Below are 15,604 nucleotides of genomic sequence, written 5' to 3'. Positions count from 1 at the left end.
TTATTAACTTAGAAGTACTGCTTTAAATTATTCAATCAAAGAATTTTGAAACTGGAAGACGTCCTAGACATAAATCAAGCCTGTCACTCTAACAATTGAAGTAACTGAAGAATAGAGAGACCTAACAATGGATTAACCAATGTTCCATATTGAGGGTCTTAAAGAGCTGATCTAGAGCCTACATTTTCTCCTCTCCAGATCTTCTAGTAATATGCACTCCTGAAGATGACTTGTCAACAAAGAAGAAAATGGCAAAATATATTTTATTCTTTCTTCCCTGGTCAGATAATAGACAGTCAACAAGGTGGTGTTGAGTCATCCCTGAGAGTTTCTGGTGAAAACTTTTCCTCTTTAGGACACTGATTGGTGAGCAGCTACAGTGGCAAAGCTGCAGCAGAGAAATCATGGCTCATGATCTGAACTTCTTGTTTGTGTCCTGGTCCCAGTGCCCTTCTGCAAGTGTTTTGGCCTAGTAGAGTTTGGCAAATTGCTTTTCCTGGCATAGTTTTGCATTTCTGTGAAAAAGTCAAAATCATTTTCTATTGACAGGATGCTTATTAAGACTGTCTTATGTAGTCTGCTCCCCACCCACCCCTGAAACACAGAAAGACTGTTTATTCTTGAATTCTTGTCATCATCACAGAAAGTTGATGATGTCTTAAGCTGTTGACACAGCCATACAGTCTTCATAGGCCAAAAACGAACAGATTCCTTGAAAACAAATGAACAGATTCCATTTTAAAGACCAGTACCTCAGAAAGAGCTTTGTTCAGCTTTTAGTTCTTATCCTATGGTGCTCAAAATGCCACACTACATAAATTTGGCAAGTCTAAATGTATTCATTGTGATATACTACTGATTATGTTATAAAGTAATAAATGCTGCGTGAAGAAGAATGCATATTATAACATTTTATAAAAGAATATCTATACATCAAATAGATAGACAAGAAATCAGATTACCCCTACTAAAAATACAAATGCTATTTTAAAAGTACAAGAATTTTGTACTTTTATCCCAAGCAAAAATAGACACTTTATTCTTAGACATGATGGATAATGAACATTCATTTTAAACTTTGTATATTGTTCTTAGAAATAATGAATATTGTGGCCGGGCGCGGTGGCTCAAGCCTGTAATCCCAGCACTTTGGGAGGCGGAGGCGGGCGGATCACAAGGTCAGGAGATCGAGACCACAGTGAAACCCCGTCTCTACTAAAAATACAAAAAATTAGCCGGGCGCGGTGGCGGGCGCCTGTAGTCCCAGCTACTCAGGAGGCTGAGGCAGGAGAATGGCGGGAACCCGGGAGGCGGAGCTTGCAGTGAGCCGAGATCGCGCCACTGCACTCCAGCCTGGGCATCAGCGTGAGACTCCGTCTCAAAAAAAAAAAAAAAAAAAAAAAGAAATAATGAATATTGAAGATTCATTTTAAACTTTACATTTACAAAACAATTTTCTATGTAAATACAGATAGATTTTGAATATAGATGAATTATATTCCTTAATAACATATAATTTGAAAGATTTGTTCTTGTAATGATAGTGCCTCGTATTTGTATAGAAACTTGTTTTGTAAAACATAAAGCAAATATACATATTGTTGTAGAAGCAATTGTTGTCAACGCATTTCACTGAAAATGTGTCCTCATGTTGCAGGTGGGAAAGCTGAAGCAGATATGTGTTGAGGGATTTTTCTAAAATCACACAGATTTAGACATTAAAAAGTGAAATATAATTTTTAAAAGTCTACCAAATCCCTTTCATTATTCAGTGTTGTCTCCTAACGAACTGTTTTGTAAATTAACAAATCTTTAAAGATCATATTTATTTTTACCTGTAATTCTTTTCCTTTGAAAATCTGATGAATAATTCATCATTACCCCAATCTCATGGTGATTCTATGTGCGTGTATGTATGTGTGTTTAATGGTTCAGGAGTATCTATTTTTCTTCATATTCTACTTATATGTATGTGACACCAGTCTAGTTTAATTGATTGACAGTTTCACTTAATTCCCCCTTCCAGCCTTAGAGGAACTCTGAAAAGAATAACTCTGTAGGATGTTCACCCTTTCAAACAGGCTTAGTTGACTCCTGTATGTGAAACTGTAAAACCCACCTGCTGGAATGTTTTTTGTTTTGTTTTTCTTTTAAGCAAGACAATAAAAAATGTACTCTAGTTCTATTCATTCTCAGGAATTGACTTCTAAAGGACAGTCCCGTTACTTGGTGGAATAATTCCTCTGGGAATCAAGAGTTGCTCTACTACTTAAAGTTTAAATGGTAAACATTAATTTTAATGGACTCTCAAGAATTTCCCTATTGATTAGAGTCACTTGGCCAAATTAAAACAAAAATGTGTGCTCCAATTTTCTATAATTATTACACAAAAACGACAGAGTTGCCAGAATTCCTTTTGTTTAGTTTTGTTTTACTCTTAATCTATATTCCTGATTAAGACGTAATTTTTGGACTATGCTACAGATGGGGGAAGGAATCTGATTTCTGTGGTGGTGCTGAGCTTCAACATTATCTCCATTGAGTTGAGTGGTTGGAGTAGAGATGTATCAACTTTCAAACAAATGGGACCTGGAGAAAGGCTGCTTTCAAACAGCAATGAAACTCTTCAGTTTTTAAGATGTATAGGAGGCGTCTTCATTCTTCTTCATTTGGTTAAAATGGGAATCCTATTCTCAACACACCAAATATGTATAATTTGTGATTCTTTATCTACATCTTTGGTGTCCAGTATGGTAGTCATGAATCATATGTAGCTATTTAAATTTAAAATACAGCTAATTAAAATTAAGAAATTTGAAATTCAATTTCTCATTCTCACTAGCTGCATTTCAGATGCTCAATAATCTAATTATAAGGCTAGTGGTTACCGTATTAAACATTACAGACCTAGAACATTTCCTTCACTGGAGAAAGTTCTGTTGGATAGTACTGGTCTAGTAGTTTTGGGCTATTGGATATTACTAGACTAGTTTATGAAACTAAAAAGTTCTGGTCTCTGTGTCCCAAAACTCTAGGGAATCTAGCAAATTGCAATTTAAAAATTTTGTAATTGGTTCTTCATTGCTTCCCTGAGCCCAGGACTGAAAAATATTTGACAACCTTCCTTTCCCAGTTGAGATCATAGCCAAGAATGGCCTGCTAAAATTTTAATACAAATATGTAACTCTAAACTCTGAAGAGAGACTTGGTGGGTAAAGAAATTTCTGAATGACTTAGCCTTTTATTTTGTTTTGGATTATTTTGAAGTGAGATCGTAGCCTGTAGAATGAAATCTTTGAGAGTCTACCATTTAACTGATTTTTAGCAGAAAAAAATGCTAAGAGAAATTATGCATATAATTCACAGATTCATACATATATTAAAATAAAAATATCACATGGGCTGCAGTGGCAGAAAATAACCAGAATTGTTAATTATCTTTCTAACTTGATGAACTTTTTGCTCAGTGCCTTTTCTTTTTTACTAAAAGTTAAAACAGAATCAAAATGAACTGTTTCTCTTTGAAAAGCTGGCCCAAGGTCTAAAAAGTAACAGATAGTAATTGTTCTAAGTTGCTTTATGGTGAATTTCCTTTCATGGTTTAAGGGCTTCAATTCTTATATCCACATCATTTTGATTTATATTTATTGAAACAGGCAATGACTTTGTGTCTGTGTATGGCTGTGTTAACACAGGTGTAAATTAAAAGTCCACAGACATAGTTTGGGCCCTTAATAAATAGGCTCGGTGATTATGACATTTGTTCCTTTCTCTACTTTCACTTTTCAAATCCAGCAGACACACTTAAAGGGGGAATGAATCTCAGCTCACAAACTCAACTGTTTAAGGAAAAAAAGAATCAAACCAAAACAGACCTTTATTTTCAATAACTCAGCTGTTAATCTGAACCTCATTTCCAGCAAGTTGTACGGAAAACCTTAATCTCGGTGACTCCTAGTGTTTCCCAGGAACCTTCAAAGAATTGCCAGTGTCCCACCACCTAAAAGCATGGCAAGGTCCCAATGTATGCAAGGGCGTGAGGCCACTACTACTCCAAGGCTAAGCCCACTCCTGGTGGTGGGGTCACTTCAGGGCCAGGGTGCTCTCTAGGACCAAGAGGCTGACCAAAGTTAGGTGCCTGGACCATTGTGTGTAAACTGCTGAACTCACAGGCTTGTTACTTTGTGCTGATGCTCTGTTTAACATTCAGAGTGGTTATTGCTTGTTTGCTTTAATTTAGATCAGTTTTTAAGCTTTAAAAATCAGAAAATTACATACAAAAGGAGCTTTTTGACCATAGAAGATATACAGATGGCAAATACACATAGGAAAGATGTTGTATATCATATGTCGTAAAGGGAAATGCAAATTAAAATAAGATACCACTACATACCCATTAGAATGACCAAAATCTGGAACACTGACAACAAATGCTGACGAGGCTGTACAGTAGCAGGAATGCTCATTCATTGCTAGTGGGAATGCAAAATGGTACAGCCACTTTGGAAGACAGTGTCTTGCACAACCAAACATGCTCTTACCGTATGATACAGCAATTGCACTTCTTGGTATTTACTCAACAGAATTTAAAACACAAAAGTCGGATATATAATTAGATATATAATTAGATGTGCATATATATGTACATCATAGCAGCTTTATTCACAATTACCAAAACTTGGAAACAACCAGAATATTCATCAGTCGATTAATGAATAAATAAACTATACTACATCCAGACAAGGGAAAATTATTTAGCATTAAATGAGCTATCAAATGATGAAAAGACATGAAGGAAACGTAAATGCGTATTATTCAGTGAAAGAAGTCAGTCTACAAAGGCTACATGCTGTATGATTCCAACTATATGACTTTCTGGAAAAGGCAAAACTATGGAGATGAGTAGTTACCCAGGGTAGGGGGAAGGAGAGATGAATAGGCAGGGCACAGAGGATGTTTTGGGTAGTGAAAATTTTCTGTATAATAGAATAATGATGGATTCATGTCATCATGCATTTGTCCAAACCCAGAGAATGTAAACACCATGTGTAAGCCCCAGTGGAAACTATGGACTTCGAATGATAATGATGTGTCAATGCAGATTTATCTACTGTAGCAAATGAACCATTTGGGTGCCGGATGTTGATACTGGAAAAGACTGTGCATGAGTGGGGAGATAGGGTAGAACTCTGTATCTTCTCAATTTTTTATGAACATAAAACTGCTCTTAAACAATAGAGTCTATTGGGTATAGTGGCACCTGTCTGTAGTCCCAACTACTTGGGAGGCTGAGACAGGAAGATTGCTTGAGCCCAGGAGTTCCAGGCTGTAGTGAGCTATCATTGTGCCCGTGCATAGCCACTGCACTCCAGCCTGGGCAACAATGTGAGACTCCATCTCTAAAACAAACAAACAAACAAAAAGGTTACCCCTGGCACATTGCCTATGGTGTAGCCATGTTCCACAGGAGCAATCAAAAATAAAAATAATACAAGCCTTTTTAAAAATGACTTTCTGACTTATTTTTACACAAGTGCAAAGTTTTGGTAAACCTGTGTTAATATTCCTGCATTACCCATTGGTTGGCACGGATTATGCTTGGCGCCTGTAAATTACAGCACTGAGTTGAAGCCACTTTAAGGCGAGGGCCTCTGCTCTATAGGTTTAGTGCTAGTCATTGGCTGTAGGTTTCACTGCAGGATCCTTTGGCTCCAGGGTGAGGCAGTTTTTACTCAGCCAAGGGAATTTCTACACAGAAGCGGGCAGCCGTGAGCCATGAGAGACCAACAGGCACAGAAACTGGGCCATTGGGGTACCACCTTGGTAAAGGGACTGTGGTTGGGGCACCACCCAGATTACAGCAGCTACTATAATATATAAGATCTATTATTTAGCTAAAAAGAATAGAGAAGTTATTTTCAAGAAAAAATTTAATTTGAAAGTTTTGTGTGAAGTATGTTGGCTATTTAAATTTTGTTTCACTGCTTTTAAGACAAACTCTATCTTTTCAGTTCCTAGAACCATACAGATACTTGAAACCACAACTGATTTGATTTTAAGTGTGATATATACAAGTACCTATGTGCATATACGTGAATATGTGTGTCTAGAGACAGAAACCAAATTCTTGAATGTAACAAGTGTTTTCTAATATTTAGCACCAGCACAACTGAGGCCTCCTCTAGTTAAAGGAATCAACAGCACAACAATCCATCTTAGGTGGTTTCCACCTGAAGAACTGAATGGACCCTCTCCTATATATCAGCTGGAAAGGAGAGAGTCATCTCTACCAGCTCTGATGACCACGATGATGAAAGGAATCCGTTTCACAGGAAATGGGTATTGTAAATTTCCCAGCTCCACTCACCCAGTCAATACAGACTTTACTGGTAAGTGTGTTTGACATTGCTTTATTTAGGAGACACGAAGCTCCAAAATGTTTTCTATTATTTTGATATCCCTTTACAATGAATTTTTATTATACATACTTATAGAAATACTAATTCAGCCCTTCGATAACTTTTGCATGATGGTGTCAGCATGTCCATCTTTACAGAATTCTGGGGAAAAAAAAGTCAGGTAAGTGAAGGAAAGGAAAAAAAAAAAAAGATGCAGGTGAAGAAGCAGCCTTATTGGATCAAAGTATGTGCCTTGTATTTGTATTTTTGCGAAGTATTTGCAAGGATATGTTTCTTGAAATATTATTCACTGTGTTCTCTGAGCAAATGAGTTTGCAAAATGCCTTCATGCTATTGGAGATTCTCAGTGTGCACCAGGTTACTAAAACTCCAAAAAGCATTGTAAGAATGCTATTTAACTTTGCTTAGCTAATCATGCCTAACAGATATTTGATGTAACATTTTCTTTTTCTTTCTCTCGCTCTTTCTTTCTTCCTTTTTTCACTGTGGCAACTTAATATCTCATGTTCTATGAAGAACATTGTAGGAAAAACTAATGCCAGAGGAAACGTAACTCCTCTAGGCCAGGACTACGGTAAAGCAAGTGAGGCTCTTGCCTCAGTCACAAAATTTAAAGGCACTAGAAAACTCAGCATTGATGTAAATATTTTAATGCAATATTTTTAAAAATGAAAATCAATGTGAAAACACTACAAAAATATTATCAAAAGCTTAAATAAAGACAGATTGGACCCTGTACCGGCACAATCCTGCCTCACTGGCCTTACTAGTACCACAATATTTTGGAAGTCCCATGACCTCTGTGAATTACAGCTTCTAATAGCATGATTTCAGTATAGCCGTAAAAAATTCAACTATTTATAATACATACTTCACTTATCCAATTTTTTAAAAAATTTACGAGGTATAAGATATATATTATTCTGTAAACTCATAAAGATGTTCATTTAATTATCCATAAGAAAGTCATTTTGGAGCAAATAGTCTTTAAAATACTGCATATGTGAAGACAATGAAATGGAATTAGAGCTATAAAAATTTATATTGTTTTATTTTTACCTAAAATAGTAAATAGTTTGCTTTTCATTGAGGCTGGCTGCGGATGCACCTTTGTAATGAATCATGATTATATTCTAGCTGAGATATATTGAGATTAATGCATGCTTAACTACTCTCCCAGTATATCAAAATCATCGCAGAGTATTAGAAATTGAATCATTGAGCTAAAATGCTTGACTTCTGCTTTATATTCGTAAAATGGCAAAAAAGAAAAGAAAAAATAGTTAAGGAAAAGGAACACATGAATAATAGTAAAAGTCTTTTCCCAAATGAAAATAGAAAAAGTCTTTTCCCAAATGGTCCAATATTTGGCTTTGATGTGTTTCTTCCAAGAAATAGCATCCGTTTCCATTCAACTGGGCATAGCTGCTGCAAGGATGTCAGCTTGGATTTGCAGGCTAGCCAGCAGACAGATTTTTGATGGGATCACCTACTGTTGTTGCAGTGAAAGATAGAGTGGCCCGTCCACCGTTAATAAATTTAGTCATCCTCGCTATCTCCCTTGCCGGCCTTATACTCTGAGGTGCAAGGGCTAGGGGCAGATGCAGTGTCTGGGAAGTTTTCCAAATTCCTCTTTAAAAAAGTTAGGCTGTAAACACTGGCCTCACTAAGCAGGATCCTTCTGTCTGTAACAAAGCCTCCAGCTGCACAGAAAATGTGCTTGGAGTACACATCATTTGAAGGACAAGGCAGGGAGATCACAATTTTGGCTTGAACTGCTCCCTGGAGCTTTGGTGATTCCTGGAGAGTGAGAAGTTCTTCTGTGTTCAGGCACATTCTGGGACATTGCTGATGCCCTTTTTAATGGTAGCTTGGCTTTACTTTTAAGACTCCCTTTAACTTTTAATATAACCAGGTATATACTAAATTATTGGTTTGATCCTTTGGCTGCCTTGCCAGGTTTGATTGAATAATTTTATTGAGTTGTACCAAAGCCTAACTAAATGTCCCCAATTAATGAGCTAGGACAAGTTTTCAAAACCAACTCAATAACTTTCTGTAAACTTGCACTTTCCTAAATAGAGAGGTAAGCATACAATTAGCATCTTACATTATTCTTACTGATAAATTCTCCTATCCAATCCCTCTGCAACCCTGTAAAGTAGCTCTTCTTACCCTCATAATGCAGGAGGAAAAGAGGCTCAAGTGAGTGACTTGCCCATTGTGCCACAGCTATTGAATTTCAGGGTTGAAATGTGACCTGGAGCCTTCCAAATTTAAAGGCAAGGTCTCTGCTACAGGGTGGAAAGGAACTTTTGTAGCCTGTTCTTTGGAAGTGTTAGAATAGGAAGTATATAAAAGTAAGAAAGAGGGATAGGAGGTGAAATAATTATCACCCAAACATTCCTTCTCTAATACTGCGAAACTTTTTGGATTTGTCTTTCAGTTAGTTTCAGCTCACAAACAGCAAGTAGTGTTGGCATTATTTATTCATTTATTTGTATCCCCAAAGACATGTAGGGATTTTTTTTTTATAGCGATTAAACCCAGAGTGTTACTAGGAGCTAGGTGTTTAAGATATAAATAACATTATGTAAAATGGGCTGAAGTGCTATGCGTTAAACAGTGCTTTCAACTTATATTCCTTTATAGTTCATGCAGTTTTTATATTCTGAGACAAATTTAATGAGCAAATCCTTGAACCCTCTAATATGATGAATTACATTTTTAAAAGTTAATAACTTTAAGATAAACTAAGATGTCCTTTATTTTGAATTATTCAATTCAAAATCTCAAACTTCAACTAAAATGACTTCTGAATAGAAATATCAATTAGTACTCAAAGACAAATATAAGGTTGATGTACATAATTATACATATTTTATATATGAAAAGATAAGTTAGATTGTACCCATCAATGACAGGAATTATAAATGCATTCATAACACATTTCATGGCCATGAGCATTATGTTGAAAGTCTCAGTAAGAAATAGCTCATTATTGTAGTACAAGAAACAGATATCTTATACAACTTAGGCCTCTTTCATATTTGCTTTAGATATTTTTATCTTACACAATAGAAAGAGAATAATTCAAGCATATGAATATATGCCCTAAAATGTTAATATTGTAAATTATCAAACTTAATACTGTAAATAAACTCTGTCAATTTCTACCTTTGGGCAGAATAAAGAACCAGCAAAAGCTATTTTGAGACCTGTTTTTGCTTCCTTTTCTTTTCTGATACAAGTATTCTTTTAAAAATCTAATCTCCAGGAAGAATGTATTATCAGTCATTTACAACATAGTTTAAATTTAAAATAATTAACTCTCTGTATATGATTATCAGGACTTTGAAGAAGATTAACTGATAAATTAGTTTCAAATCCAGGTCCCATTATTTATTAGCTAAATGTAATTAGACAACCCATTTAATCTTTTTTGTGCTTCTGTTTCCTTTTCTTTAAAATTAAAATAATTCCACTTACAATATTGGTATCTAGCAGGTAGGTGAGGATTTAAAGTAGATAGGCCACCTAATGAACTTTGCACGGTGTCTACCACAAAGATTATTTAGTACTCATTAAACATTAGCTATTAGTTATTATTCATTTAACAAATATTTATTAATTGCCTACTATGAGACAGGAGATTTCCTGAGTGAGAGTATTCTGCAGTTATAAAATCAACATTCAATTAATTTATTTGCTGTTACACATGCAAAATATGTTTGCTCAAATGTTATATCTGGGGCATGAGTAATATGCAATATTCCATATTAAAATGTGATACTTAATTTTGCTATTGAAAATAGTTAAATTAATTGACGTAGTGGTGAGGACTTGGGCAAACTACTTTTCTGAGTGTTTAATGTTGCTAATCTATTAAATTGAGGATTTTGTTGGGTGATCAATGCTTCTAACCTCTAAAATTCCAATTCTATGAATATAGAATATTTAGGAGGCACCGCAATCCAAAATACAGGCTGTAACTGTGGCATCTGTGAGTTAAAAAGCACCTAGAGTTTAAAATAAATTGTTTTCTATAATATTATGTTTATTAATACAATTTAAGATTGATATAAATTTACTGTTTTTCTCTAATTTAAGAAACTTAGTGATATGGGCAGAATTCAACATAAAATAGATATTCAATTATGGGGTCATATCAGATGTTATAAAAAAGGTAGAAAATTAAAATAGCTTCATGATCTTATAATTGGGCAATGATATAAACAATCATGGTGAAATAGGGACCTGGTTACATAGGGTTAACAATACATTCTTCTTCCAACACAGGAATAGCAAATAGAGTCTCCCCTCGCGTATGCAACTAGAAGGGGATATCACTGTGTCTTTGGAGAGGAAAAAATCATGCTCATTTTTTTTTTTTTCAGGGATGCAGAGTAAATCTACTTGATTTACACAAAGAATTTAGTTCTTTCCTTGTAATGCTAGTAATCCAAATGGAACCTGGTAAAAACAGCAACTAAAATACTGCTCAGATTGGCATTCCAAAGGTGACCCTCTTTCTCCTTGTCACTTATTTTTTCCTATTAGTGAAAACAGGTCCATGATCATTTGGGGGAAGGTTTGACTATTGTAGTATCCAGATGCCAATCACACCAGCCTTTTAAACTGCCTTTACTGGTGACCCTGCCCAGAAATCAGGAACTGCCTTTGGGGAGATCTTTGTAGCAAACCACTGGGGAGATGAGCACACACATGCACCTGGATATAATTCCCTTTTATTTGTCTTCACGAGAAATGTGATTACTGATGTTGAATATCTTGCAGATGAGAACTCTGTACAGTTTCTTCATAATAATGATGTTCAAGGACACTAAATGATTGTCATACATTTTTGTATCATAGTATTCACTTTCCCAAAAATGGCTGAACTAAAATGCTTTAGAATACAAAATGCAATTAATTACCAAGGGATGAAAAAAGAAATGCAGCCACCAAAAAATCAATATGTTTTAAGAGCATATTTTTTATTTCTTTTGCTCTATAATATTTGTGCCTTATTGTTATTAGTTTTTATTATTTTTAGTGAATTGGGACATTTAAGCACTTCATTAAAAGAAAGCTGATTATAAGCAGTTATAGCGAAGGTGCAAGTAGGGCAAACTTCTTCAGATAGATTAATTAGTAAAAGCATATTAATTCTGACCTTCAACACCCTTGGTGTCCCAGTATTTGTTTTCCTTGGAGTGGGAGCAAGTATTTTGCCAGAAAGCTCTTGAAAAAAAGAAAAAACAAAACAACTAAACAAAGCCCCAGTTCTTTTCAAGACCGATTTAAATCACAAATTTTACCTAACTTTGATGTTAGTTTTCGGTCCTAGTTATTGAAAAACAAATATAATAATCTACTATGTGTCCTAGAATTTTAATGAACAGGCAGTAATTATACTAAAAAAGGTAAAGGAAAGAATAAGAACATGGTATATGGTATGTAGGAGCAAAGTAAAGGAGAAAATTCTCAGGCAGTGACAAAACTCTGCTGTGTTTTCTGATTATGAAACAATCAGAAGAGATGAGAATGTCTAGTTGAGTTAATCAGTTTGGACTGAGGACAAGGACCAAAATGCATATCTTCTTAGAATAACAGAAGTCACACTGATCCATGATAACTAGAGATATGGAGAAGTAAAACGTCAAGACTCTATATTTTTTATTATATTTAATAAAGAGGTATAAGTAAGTTCCTAGGAAATGCCTTCAGATGACATTGATGGTATTGACAGATGGGAGAGAACCATTATTTCCCCATTCACCAAATTCATCATCAGGCCAATTTAAGGATGCATGTGTTTTAACCCCTGCCTTTTAAAAGTGACTTATTTTGAAGTACATTCCTATAAGTCTCCCTTTGTTTGAAATATTAATATGAGGTAGCTGGTAAGCTGAGCCAACACTGAAAACAAACTGTTTTTGTTAGCTGTTAGCAGTATTTTAGTTAACTTAAAGCATCTGTTTTTGTCCATCACTGTTAAAATTTTTAAAAATGCATTGTCACCAGATATAAAAACGACACATGTATTCCTATATACTCATGCCACATGCATGAACATATGTTTTCCATGAGGTCTCTGGGTTTTCCACAACCACTCAATGGGTTCTCCTTGCCTGCTGCCTAGACAGAGCCAATTTATCAAGACATGGGAATTGCAATAGAGAAAGTATTTAATTCACATAGAGCCTGCTGTACTGTACCGGAGACTTGAGTTTTATTATTAGTCAAATCAGTCTCTTGGAGAGTTTGGGAATCAGAGTTTTTAATAGTAATTTGGCTGGTGGGGGGCAGGGAAGTGGGAGTGCTGATTGGTTGGGTCGGACATGAAATCCTAGGGAGTCAAAGCTATCCTCGGGCCGGCCGCGGTGGCTCAAGCCTGTAATCCCAGCACTTTGGGAGGCCGAGACGGGCGGATCATGAGGTCAGGAGATCCACACCATCCTGGCTAACACGGTGAAACCTCGTCTCTACCAAAAAATACAAAAAACTAGCCAGGCGTGGTGGTGGGCGCCTGTAGTCCCAGCTACTCACTCGGGAGGCTGAGGCAGGAGAATGGTGTAAACCCGGGAAGTGGAGCTTGCAGTGAGCTGAGATCCGGCCACTGCACTCCAGCCTGGGTGACAGAGCAAGACTCCGTCTCAAAAAAAAAAAAAAACAAAAAACAAAAAACAAAACAAAGCTGTCCTCCTGTGGTGAGTCAGTTCCTGGGTGAGAACCACAAGATCAGATGAGCCAGTTTATCAATCCGGGTGGTGATAGCTGATCCATGGAGTTAAGGGTCTGCAAAATATCTCAAGCACTGATCTTAAATTTTCCAATAGTGATGTTATCCCCAGGAGCAATTTGGGGAGTTTCAGAATCTTGCAGCTGGAGGCTGCATGGCTTCTAAACCATCATTTCTAGTCTTGTAGCAAATTTTTAGTCATACAAAGGTAGAGAAGTCCCAGGCAAGAAGGGGGTCTATTTAGGGAAAAGGCTGTTACCATGTTTGTTTCAAAACTGAATTATAAACTAATTTTTTTCCCCAAAGTTAGGTCAGCCTTTGCCCAGCAATGAGCAAGGATATATTCGAGGTTATAAGTAAGATAGAGTTAGTTAGGCTAGGTCTCTTTCACTGTCATAACCTTCTCAGTTATAACTTTTGCAAAGGCAATTTCATTTCTATATAGTCTCAAATAATACCTGCTCAAATTGTCCAGCGTCTTTTCTGCCAATATGTTGGTATTTTGGAATCTTTTCAAATACTTCATTGCTTAAAAAATGGTACTGCTTGACATTTTGTATCAATATAACACAGATTACTTTTAATTTCCCTTTCATTCAGCTTAAATGGGTAGGAAAAGGAACTTTGAGCAGAAAAAGGATCACAATTGGTCAGTAATGGTAGTGTAACTAGCAGCTTTGAAGGTGATTGGTTTTTGATTTAGTAAGATGAGTTATTTTCTGTATGCTTTCTAGAAAAAAATAGTTAAAACATTTAAAAATGTGTAGTTACAGTTATTTTATACCAGTTACAGCACTCTTGAAGAATATAGATTAAGTTCCTTTCTATGCAGATAGAGAGGAATCTGGGAACATCATTGTCAAAATGCCATCTCTTTCAAAACTTGGTTCTAGTGCTCTAAATAAATGTTTCAGAAGATTATGCACTAATGTTATTGGCGGCAAATTCATATGGATCTGCAGCCACCTCAATTTTTGCCTTCTCAGAAGAAAGAATTTGATTGATAGGACATGGGCAGATTAAGAGACCAACGCAAATTTTAGAGCAGGAGTGAAAGTTTATTAAAAAGTTTTAGAGCAGGATTGAAAGGAAATAAAGTCTACTTGGAAGAGTGCCAAGTGGGTGACTTGAGAGATGATTTGACCTTTGACTTGGGGTTTTATATGTTGACATGCTTCCAAGGTCTTGCGTCCCTTCTCCCCTGATTCTTCTCTTGGGGTGGGCTGTCCACATGTGCAGTAGCCTACCAGCAATTGGGAGGAGTTGATTGTGCAGTGTGTTTACTGAAGTTATAGGCATGCTCACTTGAGGCATGTTTCCTTACCAGTTAACTCTTCCCAGAAGGTCATATACTGGTTAAACTCCACCGTTTTCCTCTTAGTGCGCATGCTTGAGCTCACTCACCCAACTCCTGATCTCTCATTGGGAAGCTGCTGATCACCAGTCTCAGGTGTTTCTATCTATAGGGAGACTGCCTTTCCCTGGCACTGGCTGAGACAAATTCTTATTATTTTAGAGAGACAGTGTAATAACTATCACCTGATGGTTGCCTGACATTTCTGGTGAGGCGTTGGAGGGGGTTGTGCTTCTCTTGCCCTGCCCATAGTCTAACTACCAAGTGTAACACTAATAGTTTCATTTAAGTGGGGGAAATGTTAAGTAATAATACGCAAACCACATTTAAGGTCTATATATTGAAGGAGGCTCACAAACATAGCCATAAGACATTTGTTTGGAGCTTTGAAAAGGGAGGCTCAGTTCCTTACATTCTCTTGACTGATGAGCCGTTTCCATTTGGAAATTCTTCGACTTTAGTGCAACTTCAAAAGAAAGGCATGAGAAAGAAGAAGAGAGGAAGAAACTCTCAAGCCATCTAACATCATCTCTGGCAATGGTGGCCATATCATTTTCACAAGCAAAGGGTATCCTTGGGGAATATCATAAAGGAAGAATAAGGACTTAAGGGAAACCTGTGGGAATGATTGAATGATCATCCCTCCAGCAGATAATTAAAAATCAATGTAGATGCATTTTTCTCAGCTTCTTCCCTTCATTTTTTTCCTCTTCTGAAACCTGTTCTTCCTTCTGTGTGTACCATCTACAGTGAATATCACTGATTGTCTTAGGCAGAAGCCTTGGAACTCTCCTTGAATTGACACTTGAACTATTCATTCCCTTCCTCCCATTCTATCAATGATTCCTACTCTGGCCATTCTTCCTCGGATGCATCTCTTGGAATTACCTGCTGGTCCTACAGCTACTGCCTAGTCCAGACCTAGGCTGTGGGCTTCTCTGCCAACAGTTTCAGTCTTCTCCAGGCTGTTATTCAAACTAATGATTTTTATTGACATTCTCTTGTGTAAAACCTTTTAATGGTTTCCCAGTGAGAGATGCCCTGCAAAAACCCTTTTCTGCTTACCTGCTTTCTACCCATATACCT

At 36.4% G+C, this 15,604-nt stretch overlaps 1 protein-coding gene across 2 annotated transcripts in view; it reads left to right on the top strand.

Moving 5' to 3' along the window:
* Positions 1-15,604, top strand: part of USH2A (usherin) — a 797,990-nt gene that overhangs the window by 249,117 nt on the left and 533,269 nt on the right. Inside the window, exon 20 of one of the 2 annotated variants that reach the window (XM_015116260.3) lies at positions 6,159-6,389. In XM_015116260.3, the coding sequence (XP_014971746.3) occupies positions 6,159-6,389 (231 nt within the window). Of the gene's footprint in view, positions 1-6,158; positions 7,688-15,604 lie in introns of those variants that run through there. The other variant, XM_015116269.3, reaches the window with a different exon arrangement.

Source organism: Macaca mulatta, chromosome 1, assembly GCF_049350105.2.
Source record: "Macaca mulatta isolate MMU2019108-1 chromosome 1, T2T-MMU8v2.0, whole genome shotgun sequence".
NCBI lineage: Eukaryota > Metazoa > Chordata > Mammalia > Primates > Cercopithecidae > Macaca > Macaca mulatta.
The sequence above is the reverse complement of the archived record's forward strand: the minus strand, read 5'-3'. Positions and strand labels throughout refer to the sequence as shown.